The 17,260-nt window shown below is 41.8% G+C and overlaps 1 protein-coding gene across 6 annotated transcripts in view; it reads left to right on the forward strand.

Annotated features, from left to right (window-relative positions):
- dysf (dysferlin, limb girdle muscular dystrophy 2B (autosomal recessive)) overlaps positions 1 to 17,260 on the forward strand; it is a 57,702-nt gene that overhangs the window by 29,153 nt on the left and 11,289 nt on the right. For 3 of the 6 annotated variants that reach the window (XM_057855160.1, XM_057855161.1, XM_057855164.1), the window contains 13 exons: positions 883 to 918; positions 998 to 1,039; positions 1,123 to 1,224; positions 1,407 to 1,568; positions 3,932 to 4,118; positions 5,881 to 5,954; positions 6,115 to 6,174; positions 11,899 to 11,997; positions 12,062 to 12,190; positions 12,260 to 12,415; positions 15,291 to 15,382; positions 15,446 to 15,616; positions 15,678 to 15,820. In XM_057855160.1, coding sequence (XP_057711143.1) covers positions 883 to 918; positions 998 to 1,039; positions 1,123 to 1,224; positions 1,407 to 1,568; positions 3,932 to 4,118; positions 5,881 to 5,954; positions 6,115 to 6,174; positions 11,899 to 11,997; positions 12,062 to 12,190; positions 12,260 to 12,415; positions 15,291 to 15,382; positions 15,446 to 15,616; positions 15,678 to 15,820 — 1,453 coding nt within the window. The remainder of the gene's footprint in view (positions 1 to 882; positions 919 to 997; positions 1,040 to 1,122; positions 1,225 to 1,406; positions 1,569 to 3,931; positions 4,119 to 5,880; positions 5,955 to 6,114; positions 6,175 to 11,898; positions 11,998 to 12,061; positions 12,191 to 12,259; positions 12,416 to 15,290; positions 15,383 to 15,445; positions 15,617 to 15,677; positions 15,821 to 17,260) is intronic. The other 3 variants (XM_057855162.1, XM_057855165.1, XM_057855163.1) reach the window with 1 other exon arrangement.

A 17,260-nucleotide genomic window follows, 5' to 3' on the forward strand; every position in this document is an offset into this window, starting at 1 on the left:
ATTGACGGCCATGTATGCCAATTCTATCGATGCGAATGCACTTGAATTCCAATGACACATATGTAAGTCAATGCCATTGACGGCCATGTACATCCAAATTTCCCATTAATTTTTCATGGCAAAAAAACCTGTGACCACAAATCAACAGGAAGTGGCCTGATATCAACAGGATGGAGTTTTTCAAACGGCCTGGGGAAAAAAATTCCATTCGCCCCTAAACGCGGGTTAAAAAAATTTTTTTTTAATTAAAAATCAAATAGTTGCTTGTTCTACAATTTTTGACCAAATCACATAATATGGACATCAAAAATTCCGGGACGTTCAGGGGCATAAAAGTTGTGTACAAGATTTGGCAAAAACCTATGGTTCCCCAAAAAATAATTAAAAACTGTCCCATTCATTTCTAATGGGATGCCATTGACAGCCATGTATGTCCAAATTTCCCATTCATTTTTAATGGCAAAAAACCTGTGTCCCCAAATCAACAGGAAGTGACCAGATATCAACAGGATGTCCCCAAATCAACCTAGTCGGGTCTTAGATTTGTATCTACCACAGCAAAGCCCCATAATAATTTCTCCAGAAATGGCAGTTTCGAGGTAAAATGAATATCGATTTTGACATGTCTAAATGTTATTTCAGCAACCAAGGAGTAAACACTGCCCTAAACCAGCCAGCAGAGGGCACTCTTGGCTTGTGGAGAAGAAGCAATCATGAGTAGTGAACTTGACATTTATACTTTTTTTTTCATATTTTAACACCGCTAGACACACTAATCACGCTGGAGTTGACTCTCCTAGCTGGTGGGAATCGTTCATGACAGTGTTTACTAAGCTTTCATTTTTAATTTCTTTTAATTTTGCAATTTTTTGTGCATTTTAGGCAGACATTGTTACCGCCAGCCATGTTCTGGATGAGGTCAGTCCCAGAATTTCCATTTAGTTGAATTCAATTCAGTCAAATTGAACAAAAAGAATTGCTTTTTTGTTCCCCTCAGTTGACGTTCCCGGGATTTCTCTCTGACAGCGTGCAGCCGTGGGTACGGTTTCCATAAAACGCCGACTCGGGTTTTTCCTCATGCGATGTTACCATTGTTTAGAAAACGTTGCTTTCTTGTGGCAGTTGGAGGAGGCGGACCTTCCGTGCCTTCCCCCTCAGAGGGAGCCCAATGTCTTCGTGGTGCCTCGCGGGATTAAACCTGTCCTGCAGAGAACTGCCATCGAAGAAAGTGTTTTTTGTTTCTTGAGTGATGTTTCCTGCGGGATTGAAAACACGCCATAACTGCAATGCAGAGATGATAAAACCATGTAGTAGAACAAAAGCCACATTATTATTAAAACCACAATCCGTTTGAGGGGTTGGGAAACTTGTAAAACATATAGAATAAGATTGTCTCTCGTGCATAGGTGTTGGCGTGGGGCGTTCGGAACCTTAAGAGCTTCCAGTTGGCCAGCGTCACTTCTCCGAGCCTGCAGGTAGAGTGCGGCGGCGTCACGGTCCAAAGCTGCGTCATCCGCAACGTCAAAAAGAAGGCCAACTTTGACGTCAACACCCTCTTCCTCGACGTGGTAAGCGGTCGAACGCTGACCTTTTACGTATCGCAGCCAAATGTGGAAACTTTTTTTCCAAGCTGATCGGCGTTGTCTTATTGTGGCGGCGCGCGCTCGCGGATGGAAACATTCTCATCATTTTCCCCTAAACAGTCGTCAGTGCGCTACAGTGTGACATACTGCATATTTTCCACTTCAATCAGTCCTAATGTTGGATGTAGGAAGGATTTCCTATACTTACTATACCTATATAGAGTTTACTTCCAGGTAACTAAGAAAGAAAAAACTAAAACCTACTCAAGATGGCCGCCAGTTGTCACCTTTTCCAAGATGATGATAGACATCCAATCGTGTGGTATCCAGTTATCTGTCTGCTGTGAATTTAAATGATTTTTTCATTGGTAGACATCCAATCGATTTGAAGCAGGAGGGTGGCAGCGAATGAACGAACACAACAACCAATAGGATAGGTCAGATTAGGGTGTGACAGAGCAGGCTAAATGCTCTAGCTATGTGAGCGATGCATATTGAAATCCTTAATCCAACGTTCTTCACTGCCATCCTCCCACTTTGAATGGACTGGTGGTGTACGAGTGATTAATTCATTGAAATTACTCCTAGTAGACGATAGGATAGGTCAGATTAGGGTGTGTCCGGGCAGGCTAAATGCTATAGCAGTGTTAGTGATGCTATTGATAACTTGAACCCAACGTTCATTCACCGCTATCCTCCCACTTTGAATGGATTAGACGTCTACAAGTTATAAACTAATTGAAATTACTCCTAGCTGAGAGGATAGGTCAGATAAGGCAGTGACAGGGCAGGCTAAATGCTCTAGCAGTGTTAGCGATGTGTATTGATATCCCGAATCCAATGGTCTTAACTGCCATCCTCCCACTTTGAATGGATTGGACGTCTACAAATTATAAACTCATTGAAATTACTCCTATTAGTCAAGAGGATAGGTCAGATTAGGGTGTGACAGAGCAGGCTAAATGCTCTAGCAGTGTTAGCGATGCGTATTGATATCCCGAATCCAACATTCTTCACTGCCATCCTCCCACTTTGAATGGATTGGACGTCTACAAGTGTATAAACTCATTGAAATTACTCCAACTAGCAGATAGGATAGGTCAGATTAGGGTGTGACAGAGCAGGCTAAATGCTCTAGCAGTGTTAGCGATGTGTATTGATATCCCGAATCCAATGGTCTTCACTGCCATCCTCCCACTTTGAATGGATTGGACGTCTACAAATTATAAACTCATTGAAATTACTCCTATTAGCCGAGAGGATAGGTCAGATTAGGGTGTGACAGAGCAGGCTAAATGCTGTAGCAGTGTTGGCGATGTGTATTGATATCCCGAATCCAACGTTCTTCACTACCATTCTTCCACTTTGAATGGACTGGACGTCTACAAGTGTATGAACTCATTGAAATTACTCCTAGTAGCAGATATGATAGGTCAGATTAGGGTGTGACAGGGTGGGCTAAATGCTCTAGCAATGTTAGCGATGCTACTGATAACTCTAATCCAACGTTCATTCACTACTATCCTCCAAATTTGAATGGATTGGACGTCTACAAGTGTATAAACTCATTGAAATGATTCCTAGCAGCAGATAGGATAGGTCAGATTAGGGTGTGACAGGGCAGGCTAAATGCTCTAGCAGTTTTAGCGATGCTATTGATAACTCGAATCCAACGTTCATTCACTGCTATCCTCCAACTTTGAATGAATTGGACGTCTGCAGGTGATAAACTCATTGAAATTTCTCCTCGTAACCGAGAGGATAGGTCAGATTAGGGTGTGACAGAGCGGGCAAAGCGCTCTAACAGTCTTAGCGGTGCGTATTGATATCCAAAATCTAACGTTTTTCACTGCCATCATCCGACTTTGAATGGATTAGACGTCTACAATTCTTGTAAATAAATGCTTATATGTTTAAAAATGCATGAATGGTACAAAAAAATATAAGAATTACCTTGAATCCTCAAACAAATCACTCCTGAGTAATCCTTCCTGTTTGTATGCTGTACAACTTTCATACTTCTTCAAAAATCCAAATTTAAATCCAGCTTGGACATGAGCGTATGCTGTCTTCGAATGACTATTACTAAATGGAGTTCAGCCCCCTGTGGTAAGGCGTGAAGCAAAGAATGACAAAGTGTCAATAGAGTTAAGTCTATGGGTGGATGCGCAGGGCCTTTTGGCCGGGTTGTTGAAGTTGCGCTGCCCCGTATCGTTGGAATTGTGCTAGCGCGGTTCCGGCAGTTTGGCTGGCGGGATTCCGGCAATCTGGCTAATTTCTCCGGTTCTGCCCTTCAAAATGGTTGGTGTTGGTTGGCATTGCTAACTAAGATTTCTTGATTTTCTCAGAACCTGCCCCTCGAAGAGCTCTACATGCCACCCCTTGTGATCAAGGTCATCGATAACCGGCAGTTTGGTAGGAAGCCTGTGGTGGGCCAATGCACCATTCGTTCCCTGGAGGGGTACCGCTGCCCCCCCGGGGAGGAGGACGAGGAGCCGGAGGACAGTGCTCGGGCGGAGGCGGGCAAAGGCAGAGGTTAGGCATAATATCAATTTATATCTTTCGAAAATATGTACGATTACAGCGTGTGACGGTTGGCATGAACCAAAAAAAGTGATATACATATGCATAAAAGTTGTATACAGAATCGTCCAAAAATTTCAAGTTCCCTCAGAATTCGCCAAAAACTTGCCCATTCATTTCTAATGTGGATGTCATTGACGGCCATGTATGTCGTTCCATTCATTTCTAATTGCAAACATTTCCCCTTCTTTTTCAATGGCAAGAAAACATAGGTGGTTGTCATTTGTGACCAAAAACTTACCATTGCCATTACCAATGCCCATTGGCATTCAACTGGCGCCAAAGTATGTCAGTGCCATTGACAGCCATGTACGTCCAAATTTCCCATTCATTTTCAATGGCAGAAAAATCTGTGTGGTTGTGATTTTTTACCAAAAACTTGCCATTACAGCCCATTGACGTTCAACTGGCGCCCAAGTAAGTCGATGCCATTGACAGCCATACACGTCCATGACATTGATGGCCATGTACGTCCAAATTTCCTATTCATTTTCAGTAGCAGAAAAACATGTGGTTTTCATTTTTGCCTATTGACATTCAACTGGCACACAAGTCATTTGATGCCACTGACAGCCATGCACGTCCATGCCATTGACAGCAATGTACGTCCAAATTTCCCATTCATTTTCAATGGCAGAAAAACGTGTGTTTTCATTTTTGACCATACACTTACCATTACAGCCTATTGACATTCAACTGGCACACTTGTCATTTGATACCACTGACAGCCATGCACGTCCATGCCATTGACAGCAATGTACGTCCAAATTTCCCATTTATTTTCAATGGAAGAAAAATTTGTTTTCATTTTTGACCATACGCTTACCATTACAGCCTATTGATATTCAACTGGCACACAAGTCGTTTGATGCTACTACCAGCCATGCACGTCCATGCCATTGACAGCAATGTACGTCCAAATTTCCCATTCATTTTCAATGGCAGAAAAACGTGTGTTTTCATTTTTGACCATACACTTACCATTACAGCCTATTGACATTCAACTGGCACACTTGTCATTTGATACCACTGACAGCCATGCACGTCCATGCCATTGACAGCAATGTACGTCCAAATTTCCTATTCATTTTCAATGGCAGAAAAACGTGTTTTCATTTTTGACCATACACTTACCATTCCAACCTTTTGACATTCAACTGGCACACATGTCATTTGATGCCACTAACAGCCATGCACGTCCATGCCATTGACAGCAATGTACGTCCAAATTTTCCATTCATTTTCAATGGCAGAAAAACATGTGGTTTTGATTTTTTGGCTGTACACTTACCATTACAGCCCACTGATATTCAGCTAGAACCCAAGTATGTCGATGCCATTGACAGCCATGCATGTCCATGTCATTGACGGCCATGTACGTCAAAATTTCAAGAGGAAGTGACCTTATATCAACAAGAAGTGTCCCTGAAATATCCCCAAATCAACAGGAACTGACCTAATAGATCTGTATCAACCACAGCAAAGCCCTATTGTAATTTTTCCAGAAATTGAAGTTACTAGTTTTAACTCAACATCTTCCAATTTGCTAATATGTTTTGAAAAATATACAGCAGAAGCATGGAAATCACATTTTACTGGGTGACATTCCCATCAAAGTCAATACATTGACATTAAAATGAAGCAGTGGCTATCTTATTTCTGAATTAATTTTTAAAAGATTACTTAACCTTTCGTCGCCCACTCGTTCGTATAGGTCGGATGCCCCGCGTGGTCAGCGGCGATGCCTTCATCACCGTCGACGACGAGGAGCCGCTCATCTCGCATCAGGTCGTGCACTTTAATCATCTTGAATATATCATTTTGTTTGTGATATTAACACAAAAACACTTTTCACTAATATGCATTAGCTTGCAAAGCTGCAAACATGAATTTTTCAGATAAAATGAAAGCATGTCATGTGTATGCGACTGACCTTGGGTGTGTCTAGCTTGCAGACGGAGGCAATTCTGCTATCATTAATCTCTCGGCATCTAGCTGCAGCCTGCACGTGGGTAACAATTTCTGCGTCTTTCATTCATACAAACAATCATTTTCATTCCTAATCCTACCTTTGCTTCCGAATTTATTTTTCATCATTTGAATTACTGGTGTTTAACCTAATACTCGGGGGCCAAATTTGGGCAGCTGAGTCATGTTGTGTGGCTCGTAAAAATAAAAGTCATGTGTATCGACTTCATGTTTCATGCTAAAATAAAATGTTGCTAATGTTTCTATTGTCCGCAACAAAATACAAACTACAAAAATCTTTTTTTGCTTTAGAAAAAAAAAAAAACTTTTTTTAAATTTAAAATAAGCAGACATTTGCAGGTTTTTCCTTTAAAAAATGTTAAAACAATGAATAAACCTTTTTTAATTAAAAAAAAAAAAAAAAGAGAGAATATTTAGTTTTTTGTCCTTTAAAAATGTTTAAATAAATAAATGCATAGAGATTTCCAGGTTTTTTCCCTTTTTAAAAAAATTTTAAATAAATCACTGAATACACATCTTTTAAATTAAAAAAAGAATATTTAATTTTTTTCCTTTCGAAACTGAAATAAATTATTGAACATTTTTTAATTTAAAAAAAAAATAATAATCTTTGTTTCCTTTTAAATTTTAAATAAATCAATGAATAAACATTTTTGATTTAAAAATAAGAGAATTCACGTTTTGTTTTCCTTTTTGAAAAAAATGTAAAATAAGTCAATGAATATAATTTTTTATTTTAAAAAAATATTTAGTTTTTTTCCTTTAAAAATATTCAATGAATAACTGAATAAGCAAATATTTCCAGTTTTTTTTCCTTTTAAAAAAAAATAAATCATTGAGTAAACATTTTTTCAAATTTAAAAGTGAATATTGTTTTTTTTTTCCATTAAAAAGTGCGAAAAAAATCAGTGAATGAACTTTTTTTAAATAAAGAAAAAATGACCTTTTTTTTTTTTTTTAATTTTAAATAAATCAATGAATAAACATTTTTAATTTGAAAATAAGAGTATTTTTCCTTTTTGGAAAACAATGTAAAATGAATAAATGAATATAATTTTTTTAATTAATTTTTTTTTTCCTTTAAAAACTTTAAAAATGAATAAACATTTTTTAATTAAAAAAATTCAAAAATATTTCCAGTTTTTTCCTTTTGAAAAAAATGTCAAATAAATTGTTGATGATACAGGTTTGAATTTAAAAAATGAAATAATATTTAGTTGTTTTTTTTGCTTTAAAAAAATGTGAAGTCAATGAATGAAAAAATGTTTTATTTAAAAAATAAAATATTTTTTTGTTTTTTTTTTCTTTTAAAAGAATTGTTATATGAATAAACATTTTTTAATTTTAAAAAATAGGCCAAAAGTGTGAATAATTTTCCTAATTTAATTTTTTTTTATTTAATTAAGAGTAAATTTATTTTTAGTTTAAAAAAAACTTGCGAGCATTTACTATCATACGTTTTTTTTCTTTAATTAAAAAAAATAATGCAAAATAAAAAATTACAATGAAAAACAGAATATTGCCCCCCCTCCAAAAAAAAAACAGCATTTGGCCTAACTTTACTTTAACAATGTTTCTAAAGAATACGTCAAAACAGTCAATAATCGATTCATTCTGGATTATTCGTGACAGCCAAAACCAAAACTACGTTTGCCCCCCCCCCCGATTTGACTGAATACTCTAAACATTTCATTCCTTTTCATCATTCACGCTTTTAACCTTATCGTGTACTGACAAAAAAACCTAGCTCGCTACTAACTAGCCGTCAGTTCGTTTGAAGGCTTTTATTGATGGCGTTTATTTCCACCGCGACACTGATGGATCACAGCGCCGAGATGAGGATAGACGGAGATGAAACACGACACTTCTTACATCGCGCCCTTGCGGTCGCGGCTCGGCAAAAGAAGCGGCGCTCGCGAGACGAGGCCTTCGCAAAGCTTCGCGGGAAATCGGATCCCCCGTTCCAGCGTGCTCCTCGTAACATTCTTCCATTTTATTTATCCAAGCCAGGTCAATTAGAAGACTTAGCATGACCCGGAGCAGACGACGCACGTTAACGCTCACGTTGCATGCGCCAGTACGCTTCCTGGGCCTGCGGTGCCCCTCCCCCACGCTCGCCCGTAATTGCGGCTGATTTCTTTCTCTCTAAACAGAGATATTTGTTTTATTAAGAGTCCGATATTGAAGCCAGCCAAATTAAAGGCTTGCTTTTCTGTCTGCTCGGAGCCAAAGTCAACAGCGCTGCTACGCTGCAGATCCTTTGCACCGCAGACAGTGAGCAAAGAGCCGCTTAAGGAGGGACAAAGTCAATAAAGCAGAAGAGCGACGTTAAAAAAGGGAGCCCGAAGAGCGACGACTAATAAGTCATGGCAGTAGAAAAGGCGAATGCTGCTGCCGATGATTCTTTCTTAGGCTCACGCGTAGCACTGATGATGATGATGATGACCAGATTACCAGTCGTCTCGGATTTGCTGTGGGACTTGGAAACCTTTCAGAGGATCGTCTGTCGGCGACGTCATCTCGGTCGCCACCTTTGATAGCTTCAATATCAGTGTTGGTTTTGCTAGTTTTTCCTGCCACAAAAAAAAAAAAAAAAGTATCAAAACTTTTTTTTCCTCAACAAAACAAGAAGCCTATTTTCGCCAGTGGGAAAAAAAAAAATCACGGTATTGATGGTGATCACGCTTATCACGATTATCGATACATAGTACATTACGAATTAATTAATAAAGGAGCCAAACAAATTTAGGTTTGTATGATGGATTATTTATTTTAAAATATCCTCATGAATCAGCAGGAACGATGGAAACATGCCCATACAAAAAAAAGCTGCCCTTAAACTTTTACAAGAAAGTGCAAAAAACATCAAACATTTTAAAGGTAGGACGCAAAATGGATTTTGCCATGTGGCATTTTCATTTTGCCATGTGGCAAAATGGATTTTGCCATGTGGCTTTTTTTGCCGTGTTGCAAAATGGATTTTGCCGTGTGGCATTTTTTTGCCATGTGGCAACATTTTGCCATGCAAAAAAAATGCCATGTGGCAACATTTTGCCATGCAAAAAAAATGCCACATAGCACAGCAGGGCCAAGAACCACAAGTGGCATTTGCCATGTGGCAAAATGGATTTTGCCATTGTGGCATTTTGTTTGCCGTTTGGCAAAATGGATTTTGCTATGTGCCATTTTTTTGCCATGTAGCAAAATGAATTTTGCCATGTGGCATTTTCTTTTTGCCATGTTTTTTTTTTTTTTTGCCATGTGTAGTTTTTTTGCCATCTTGCAAAATGGATTTTGCCATGTGGCATTTTTTTGCCATGTGGCTAAATGGATTTTGCTATGAGGCTTTTTTTGCCATGTATCAAAATGGATTTTGCCATGTGGCATTTTTTTACCATGTGAAAAAATGGACTTTGCCATGTGGCAAAATTTTGCCATCCCAAAAAAAAATGCCACATGGCACAGCAGGGCCAAGAACCACAAGTGGCATTTGCCATGTGGCAAAATGGATTTTGCCATTGTGGCATTTTGTTTGCCATGTGGCAAAATGGATTTTGCCATGTGGCATTTTTTTTGCCATATAGCAAAATGGATTTTGCCAAGTGGCATTTTCATTTTGCCACATGTCATTTTTTATTTTGCCATGTGGCAACTTGATTTTGCCATGTGTAATTTTTTTTTGCAATATTGCAAAATAGGTTTTGCCATGTGGCATTTTGTTTGCCATTTGGCAAAATGGATTTTGCTATGTCATTTTTTTGCCATGTAGCAAAATGAATTTTGCCATGTGGCATTTTCTTTTTGCCATGTTGCAAAATGGATTTTGCAATGTCGCGTTTTCATTTTGCCACGTGTCATTTTTTATTTTGGGATGTGGCATTTTTTGCCATTTGCAAAATGGATTTTGCCATGTGGCGTTTTTTTGCCATTTGGCAAAATGGATTTTTCCATGTGTCATTTTTTTGCCATGTGGTATTTTTTTGCCATGTGGCAAAATGCATTTTGCCATGTGTCATTTTTTTGCCATGTAGCAAAATGGATTTTGCCTACGGCATTTTTTGCCATATGGCAAAATGGATTTTGCCCTGTCATTTTTTTTTGCCATAAAGCAAAACGGATTTTTCCATGTTGCATTTTTTTGCCATATGGCAAAATGGATTTCACCATGTGCCATTTTCATTTTGCCATGTGTCATTTTTTATTTTGCCAAGTGGCATTTTTTTGCCGTGTGGCAAAATGGATTTTGCCAAGTGGCATTTTTTTGGCACATGGCCAAATTGCCGCATGAATTTTGCCATGTGCCACATGGCAAAAAAAAAAATTAAACATGGCAAAAAAATGCCACATGGCACATGGCAAAATCCATTTTGCCACATGGCAAAATCCATTTCCCCACATGGCAAAAAAAGCCGCATTGCAAGAATCCATTTTGCTATATGGCAAAAAAATATCACATAGCAAATACCATTTTGCCACATGGCAAATACCACTTTTGGTTCTCGCTGTCTCTCGAAGTTAGCACAAAAAAGCTAAAATATTAGCTTGGATGAAAATACTTATCAGAATTAGTTGTATTTTAGCCACTTTTAAATGTGTTTTATCAATAAAAATTCAAAGCTTTGAGATGATTTTTTAGTCTAAAAACAATAAATAAATGCTTTCACGTATGCATGAACATATATACATAAACACATAATCACTGAAGTTATCAATGCTAACAAGCTAAAATGTTAGCCTAAACTCATACCAAAAATGCGAAATATAACAACTATAACTGACCATTTTCTGAATAAAATTGGATGTCTTTAATATCTTATAACAGATGGAAAGTACTTCATCTACTACTAGCGTTTTTATGTCAGCTCGTCAGACGTAAACCGGCTAACGTCTTGTTACATTTTAGTAAACCGAGATGCGTTTTTAGCTAATTATCATGTCATTGTGAACGAAAACATTAGTAGACTACTTAGCATTTTTGTGTTGTCTTGTCATACGTAAACCGGCTAACATCTCGTTACGTTTTACTCAACTAAGACACATGTTTAGCTAGTTATCATTATGTCATCGTGACCGAAAACATTACTGTTCAATAAACGTTCCGTATTTTCGATACACTGCATTAAACGCCACATGCTGCCGTTAAAAACACTCTTGTTCAATTGGAGCGCCCGCACAAAGGAAAAAGTGGCGCATGAACATGTTAGCGCTCCTCAGAGGGTTGAAGGTTGGCGAGCATCTTTGTAGTCGCCACTTCCACGTTTTGAGTGTCAGAAAAAATGGCCGAAGTTAAAGCGAGACGACATTTAGTCAACTTGACGACGCTCACGCTCACATACTGGGAAAATGAATCCATGTTCCCAAAAAAAAAAAAAAAAAGCTGACGGCCCGCATCCAAACCACAGAAAGCCGTCAGTCAACATTTGTAGAGAATGGAAGACGGCGAGCGCGGCCTCACATGACTCATGGCAGCCGCGCTCGCACTTTACAAGCTTGACTTTCACGCCAGCGCGCATTCCAGAACAAAGAGTCTTCTTGTTTTCTCCAAGAACAAACTTTTCATGTGGTTTGAGGAGAAAGTCGGAGAAATGTGTTAACAAGCGACTTAGAACGTGTTTAATCTTCTACTTTGGGTACGCTCCGACATCTCCGGGGGCGCCGGTTTCTTTGATTTGTTCGGCAATACGAGTGTCAGGTGCACCGGTGAACGTTTTCCGCAACTGACCTCTGACTGCGCCCCCTTCAGGAAGAGGAGTTAATGGACTGGTGGAGCAAGTTTTATGCCTCCACAGGAGAAACCAACAAGTGCGGGATGTACCTGGAGCAAGGCTCGGACACCCTGCAGGTCAGCAATCTTTCGATTTTATCCGCATACCGTTGCAAGCCTGTTTTACACTTTTGGCTTTTAGGTCTATGACAGAGAATTGGAGAAAGTCGAAGCTTTTGAGGGTCTTTCGGATTTCTGTCAAACCTTCAAACTGCGGCGAGGAAAGACGCAAGGGGATGGTGAAGATCCTTCAGTGGTTGGTGAATTCAAGGTGAATCTCTTGTCTCCAAACGGTTACGCAACGGTAGGCTTGTAAGATCTTATTGTTTTTGTCGACTAGGGTATGTTTAAGATCTACGCCCTGCCAGACGACCCCTTGGCCCCCGCGCCGCCACGAAAATTCAGGAAGCTGCCTCCCAACGGGGTAGAGGACTGCCTGGTCCGAGTCTATGTCGTCCAGGCTCGGGGACTCCAGCCTAAAGACGCCAGTGGCAAGGTTTGCCTTTTGAAAAAAAACAAAAACCTGTGTATTTACTGTCTTTGCATTTTGGGCCTTGTTCAGACTGGCAGCTGGAATCTGATTTTTAGCCAGTCCAGATTGAAACCAGAAGATCAGCACCCCAAATTAGAGATCATGGTCCTCAGCCGGAGAGGGTGGCGTGCCTTCACCGGGTCAGGGATGAGATCATGCCCCAAGTGGAGGAGTTCAAGTATCTTGGGGTCTTGTTCACGAGTGAGGGTAGGAGGGAGCGGGAGATCGACAGGCGGATCGGTGCAGTGTCTGCAGTGATGCCGACTCTGCACTGTAGTGGTGAAGAAGGAGCTGTGCCAAAAAGGCGAAGCTCCCGATTTACCAGTCAATCTATGTTCCTACCCTCACCTATGGTCACGAGCTGTGGGTCGTGAGCAAAAGAACAAGATCCCGGATACAAGCGGCCCTTAGAAATAGGGTGAAAAGCTCGGTCATCCGTGAGGGACTTGGTGTCGAGGCGCTACTCTTCAGCATTGAGAGGAGCCAGTTGATATGGCTCAGGCATATTGTTCGGATGCCTCCTAGAAGCCTCCATGGGGAGAGGTTCCGGGCATGTCCCACCGGCGGGAGGCCCCGGGGACGACCTAGGACACGCTGGAGAGACCATGTCTCTGGGCTGGCCTAGTAACACCTTGGGATCCCGCCGGAGAAGCTGGTTGAATTGGCTGGGGAGAGGGAAGTCCGGGCTGCTAAAACTGCCGCCCCCGCAACCCGACCCCAGATTAAGCGGCAGATGATGGATGAATGGTGAAGATGGACGGAGGGACAGATTGAAACCAAATGGCACTTTTGTAGTCTGAACAGTCACAAAGCCCAGAAATCAGATTTTTGCAACGGATTGAAACCAATATACCCGATATGGACAGGATTCTTCTCAGTCTAAACAGCTGAAGGAATCTGACTTTTTAGCCAGATTGTCAGAATCACGCCATCTGAACTGCCAGAACTGGCCTAACGCAATTCCACCGACCTGGGCCGGCGGAAGCCCGACAACCCGGCTAAAACGCCAAACTCCACGTGTTCACCTTAGTCTTAATCCCTTGTACTGACTCCATTTTAAAAGTTCTAAAAGGCTTTGAAACGTAAGCACAGAGAGACCCAGGCGAGGAGGGCTTGATCCAGAGTCACCATATCACAAATGATTCCCGAGTAAAGCGACCGCTCTTAGCTAAGCACTGTCTTTTTGAAGGCTTGAGCGGGGCGGGCTGTGGGCCGGAAGAAGGGTGTGTCTTCTATTGCAGATTGGGCGGTAGGGTGTTGTTTAGGATAATCATCTGTTGCAGGTTGGGCAGTCGAGTTCGTGCGTCACAGTTGCTGAGTCAACCAGAGTTGGAGATTTTGTCAGCCTCAGTACTGAGTGTTCAAATTCTCAGCCGTGGAATCTTCTTGTTGTCAGGAGTTCCTTGTGGCAAAACAGGATACACTGCACTACCCTCCCCACACAATCCCATCACGGTGGTGGGTAATGGCTGCCAGTCGGGGACCTGGCAGCCACAGTAATAGGGTGGTCGGTGGGTCCCACACTTTTTCTCTATGGCGTGGCTTCCGGGGCGTGGCTCTGCTTCGGCTGCCGGCGGCGGGAGCGGGGGTGGGGGGGTGGGGGGTCAGGGCTCCGATTTCACAGCATTCTCCTGCTTCCGCCTTCCCCTCTCTTCTCGGCCTGGGTATCCATGCTGTGGTATGGTGGGGGAGTCATCTGCTCCGGCAGGGGGTACTGACCTGCCCTGGGCTTGGTGGGTTGTTGGGGGTCCCGCGATGTGCCGTGCCGGTTGGGGGGCTGCGGCCGTTGCTCGTGGGACGCGTGGGGGTGGTTGTAGGGGGTGGTGGTGCATCCCCTTATCCCATCCCTGAAGGCCAGTTGATGGGGGCGCGAGTGGCCCGGGGGACCACCCTGGATCCCTGAGGGGTGACGATGGCCCTTTTGGTGGGCTGCAGGAGGAGGGATGGGCTACGCTGGCTAGACCCCCCACCACCCCTGGATTGGCTGGGGAAGGGCCATGGCACTGGGGCGGCACCCACGCAGCATCTCCACTCGTCTGCGGGATTATCACATCTTAGACTCACGCATGACTAGGTGAAATTAGACACACTCAAATTGAAAACCTCGGTGTCAGGATTAGCGATGAGACAGCATAGAATAGGATGCCAACATACTCACACTCGCGAGGGATTCACACAAATACTGGGTTCTAGACCACATGGCTGATTTATGTACACTTCACACATCCCAATCACTTATCTCTCAGACCCCTTCTCCCCTTTTTCATTGGTTATCAGGCCTCCACACATATTGTCAACCGGAAATACAACTGGCTAACGATAGCACCAACATATTCATAGTTAGTTTATAGTTGGCGTTTATTGTATTTCTTGTTGTTGTTTGCGCTTCTTCTGTCTCTCTCCCTCTTTGCTTCTATTCCCCCATAAACCCTTCCAGGATGTCCCGCCATTTGTTCTAGACTGTCCAGGAAAGTTGATTGCGAGATTTGGTGGTGAAGACGTGGGTTTGTAGATGTCTTGCCTATCACCTGCCTGTCAGTGTCAATCTCGCTCAGTCAGCTACATGACGCGCTTTGGGCTTCCGTGGTCAGAAGGCGTCCTGTATCTGTTATGCCCTTATCTGCCCGTGTTCTTGGCGCTGGAAAATCATTCCATCAGTCATCTATCAATCATTCCTAGTCCAACTATTCAAATAAACTGTCAGTTGGGTCTATAATGTAGCCCAGTCTGATCAAGCCCAGATCCAATGTGAACAGTCAGCACTAGAAATACGATTTGAGGAGGAATCCGATTGAAATCAAATATTCCCATGTCAGAACACAGCCTTGGTGTGTTTTAGTGCGACCCCTACGTGAGGATCACACTCGGGAAGAAAACCATCAACGATCAAGAAAACTACATCCCCTGCACACTGGAGCCTGTTTTTGGAAAGTGAGTGCAACTGACACTATCACCGACCTTTGCGCGTCAAACTGTTGCCATTTTCTTCTCCAGGATGTTCGAGCTAAGCTGTTCCCTCCCCCAGGAGAAGGACCTGCGGATTTCGCTGTACGACCACGACGTTCTGACCAAAGACGAGAAGATTGGTGAGACGGTCGTCGACTTGGAGAACCGCTTACTGTCCAAATTCGGAGCCGGTTGCGGTCTGCCGCAGTCATACTGCATGTGAGTGTCAGGATTTGATGGCTCGGGAGCGCTTTCACTCACAATGATTGTCAATTGCTAGCTCGGGTGTGAACCGGTGGCGGGACCAGTTTACGCCCAGAGAGCTTCTGTCCAGTATATGCGAGCAGCAGAACCTACCAAAGCCTGTCTACCACAGAGAGACGGTCCTCTTTAGAGGGGTGCAGTATTTTGCCTCCGATCTGGGTGAGACGGGTCACGCCTGATGGGGGAAAATATTATGTGATGCCTTAACATTAGCACATTATGCCTTTGTGATGTATGATTGCCTCTGTGACCTAGATTGTAACAACTTGTTATTGTTTTTCACCTTGGGTTCCATAGTTAGGAGGGAATCTCACGAGATAACTTGTTTTGCACCATAGTATTGTTTTTTACGCGCTTGGGTTCCATACTTAGGAGGGAATCTCATGAGATAACTTGTTTTGCACCCATAACCTTGATTGCGGGGACAGAACATCTTTTACCAGGACGGCACAACTTGTTGACCATGTGAGAAGCCCTTTTTCAAGGGGTGAACCAAAAGTAGCTTTAATATTTGTCATTGGGCAAGGCGCACGCCTCCTAGGGGCGGGGGTTGGGCGTATCCGCCCCCATGGGGCGCGTTCCTACAAGAACCGGACATTTCCGGGCGACCCGTGAAGTCCGCTGAAGGATCACAAGGATTTCTAATCAATATACATTAAGAGTGTGACAATATCTCGATACAGCGATATATCGCGATATTTTGCAACCCGATGGGTTATCGATATGCTCCCGCCAAGAATCGATACTTTTATTTAACATATTGGCCATACAATGGAGTATGGATGCTGTAAACTGCTCAATGTTTGTTGAGCAATTCCTTGGCGGTCCACTAGGGGCGCTCGGGAGTGGCGGTGAGGGTAAAGTGCGCACAAGTTGTCTAGAGAAGAAGAGAAGCTCCAAGTGGGTTGAAAAAATAAAAAAGCTCCGTGAGAACGGTGGAGGGAAAAAATGAGAAAAATATTGCTACAAATCACACATGGGGACACACTTTAGATTTTACACCAACAAGAAAGGAAGCAAGGTGAACAAGGACTTTGCTGTATGCAAGAATTGTCTAAGAAAAATAAGTTTCACTGGGAGCTGGTGACGTAGTGGACACTGGAGTTTGTGAGCTTTGCTTTCATCACTTGAGGTAAGAAAGTTTTGCAATGTAATTGACTTTTTAATTTACATGTATTATTTTGATGACATTTGGTGTTGAATGATATAAAATAAACCAGGACCCTAAACTGGATGAAAATGAATATCGAACAAGCCCACATGAATTTACAGATTTATTTGAGAACCAATTTCCATCTAGTTTACTACACAAACTGTTATTACTGTCATTTTGATACAATAAGCTATAAAAATGGTTTGAATAGGTTCCAAGATATATAAAGTGATGTGCATGATAATTAATGTAGCCTACATATTAAAAATAGGTAATTATTGATGTAGCCTACATATTAAAAATAGGTAATTATTGAATTTTTAATTTCTATACATTCAATTCATATTTTTTTTAATTCAATACTTCCAACACAAAAAAAAAAATCAGGATTTCAACTCAAACACTATGAAGTAGCTAATATTTTGTTGTTTTTAAGGTGAGGAAGA

This window comes from Corythoichthys intestinalis, chromosome 13, assembly GCF_030265065.1.
Source record: "Corythoichthys intestinalis isolate RoL2023-P3 chromosome 13, ASM3026506v1, whole genome shotgun sequence".
In the NCBI taxonomy this organism is placed as follows: domain Eukaryota; kingdom Metazoa; phylum Chordata; class Actinopteri; order Syngnathiformes; family Syngnathidae; genus Corythoichthys; species Corythoichthys intestinalis.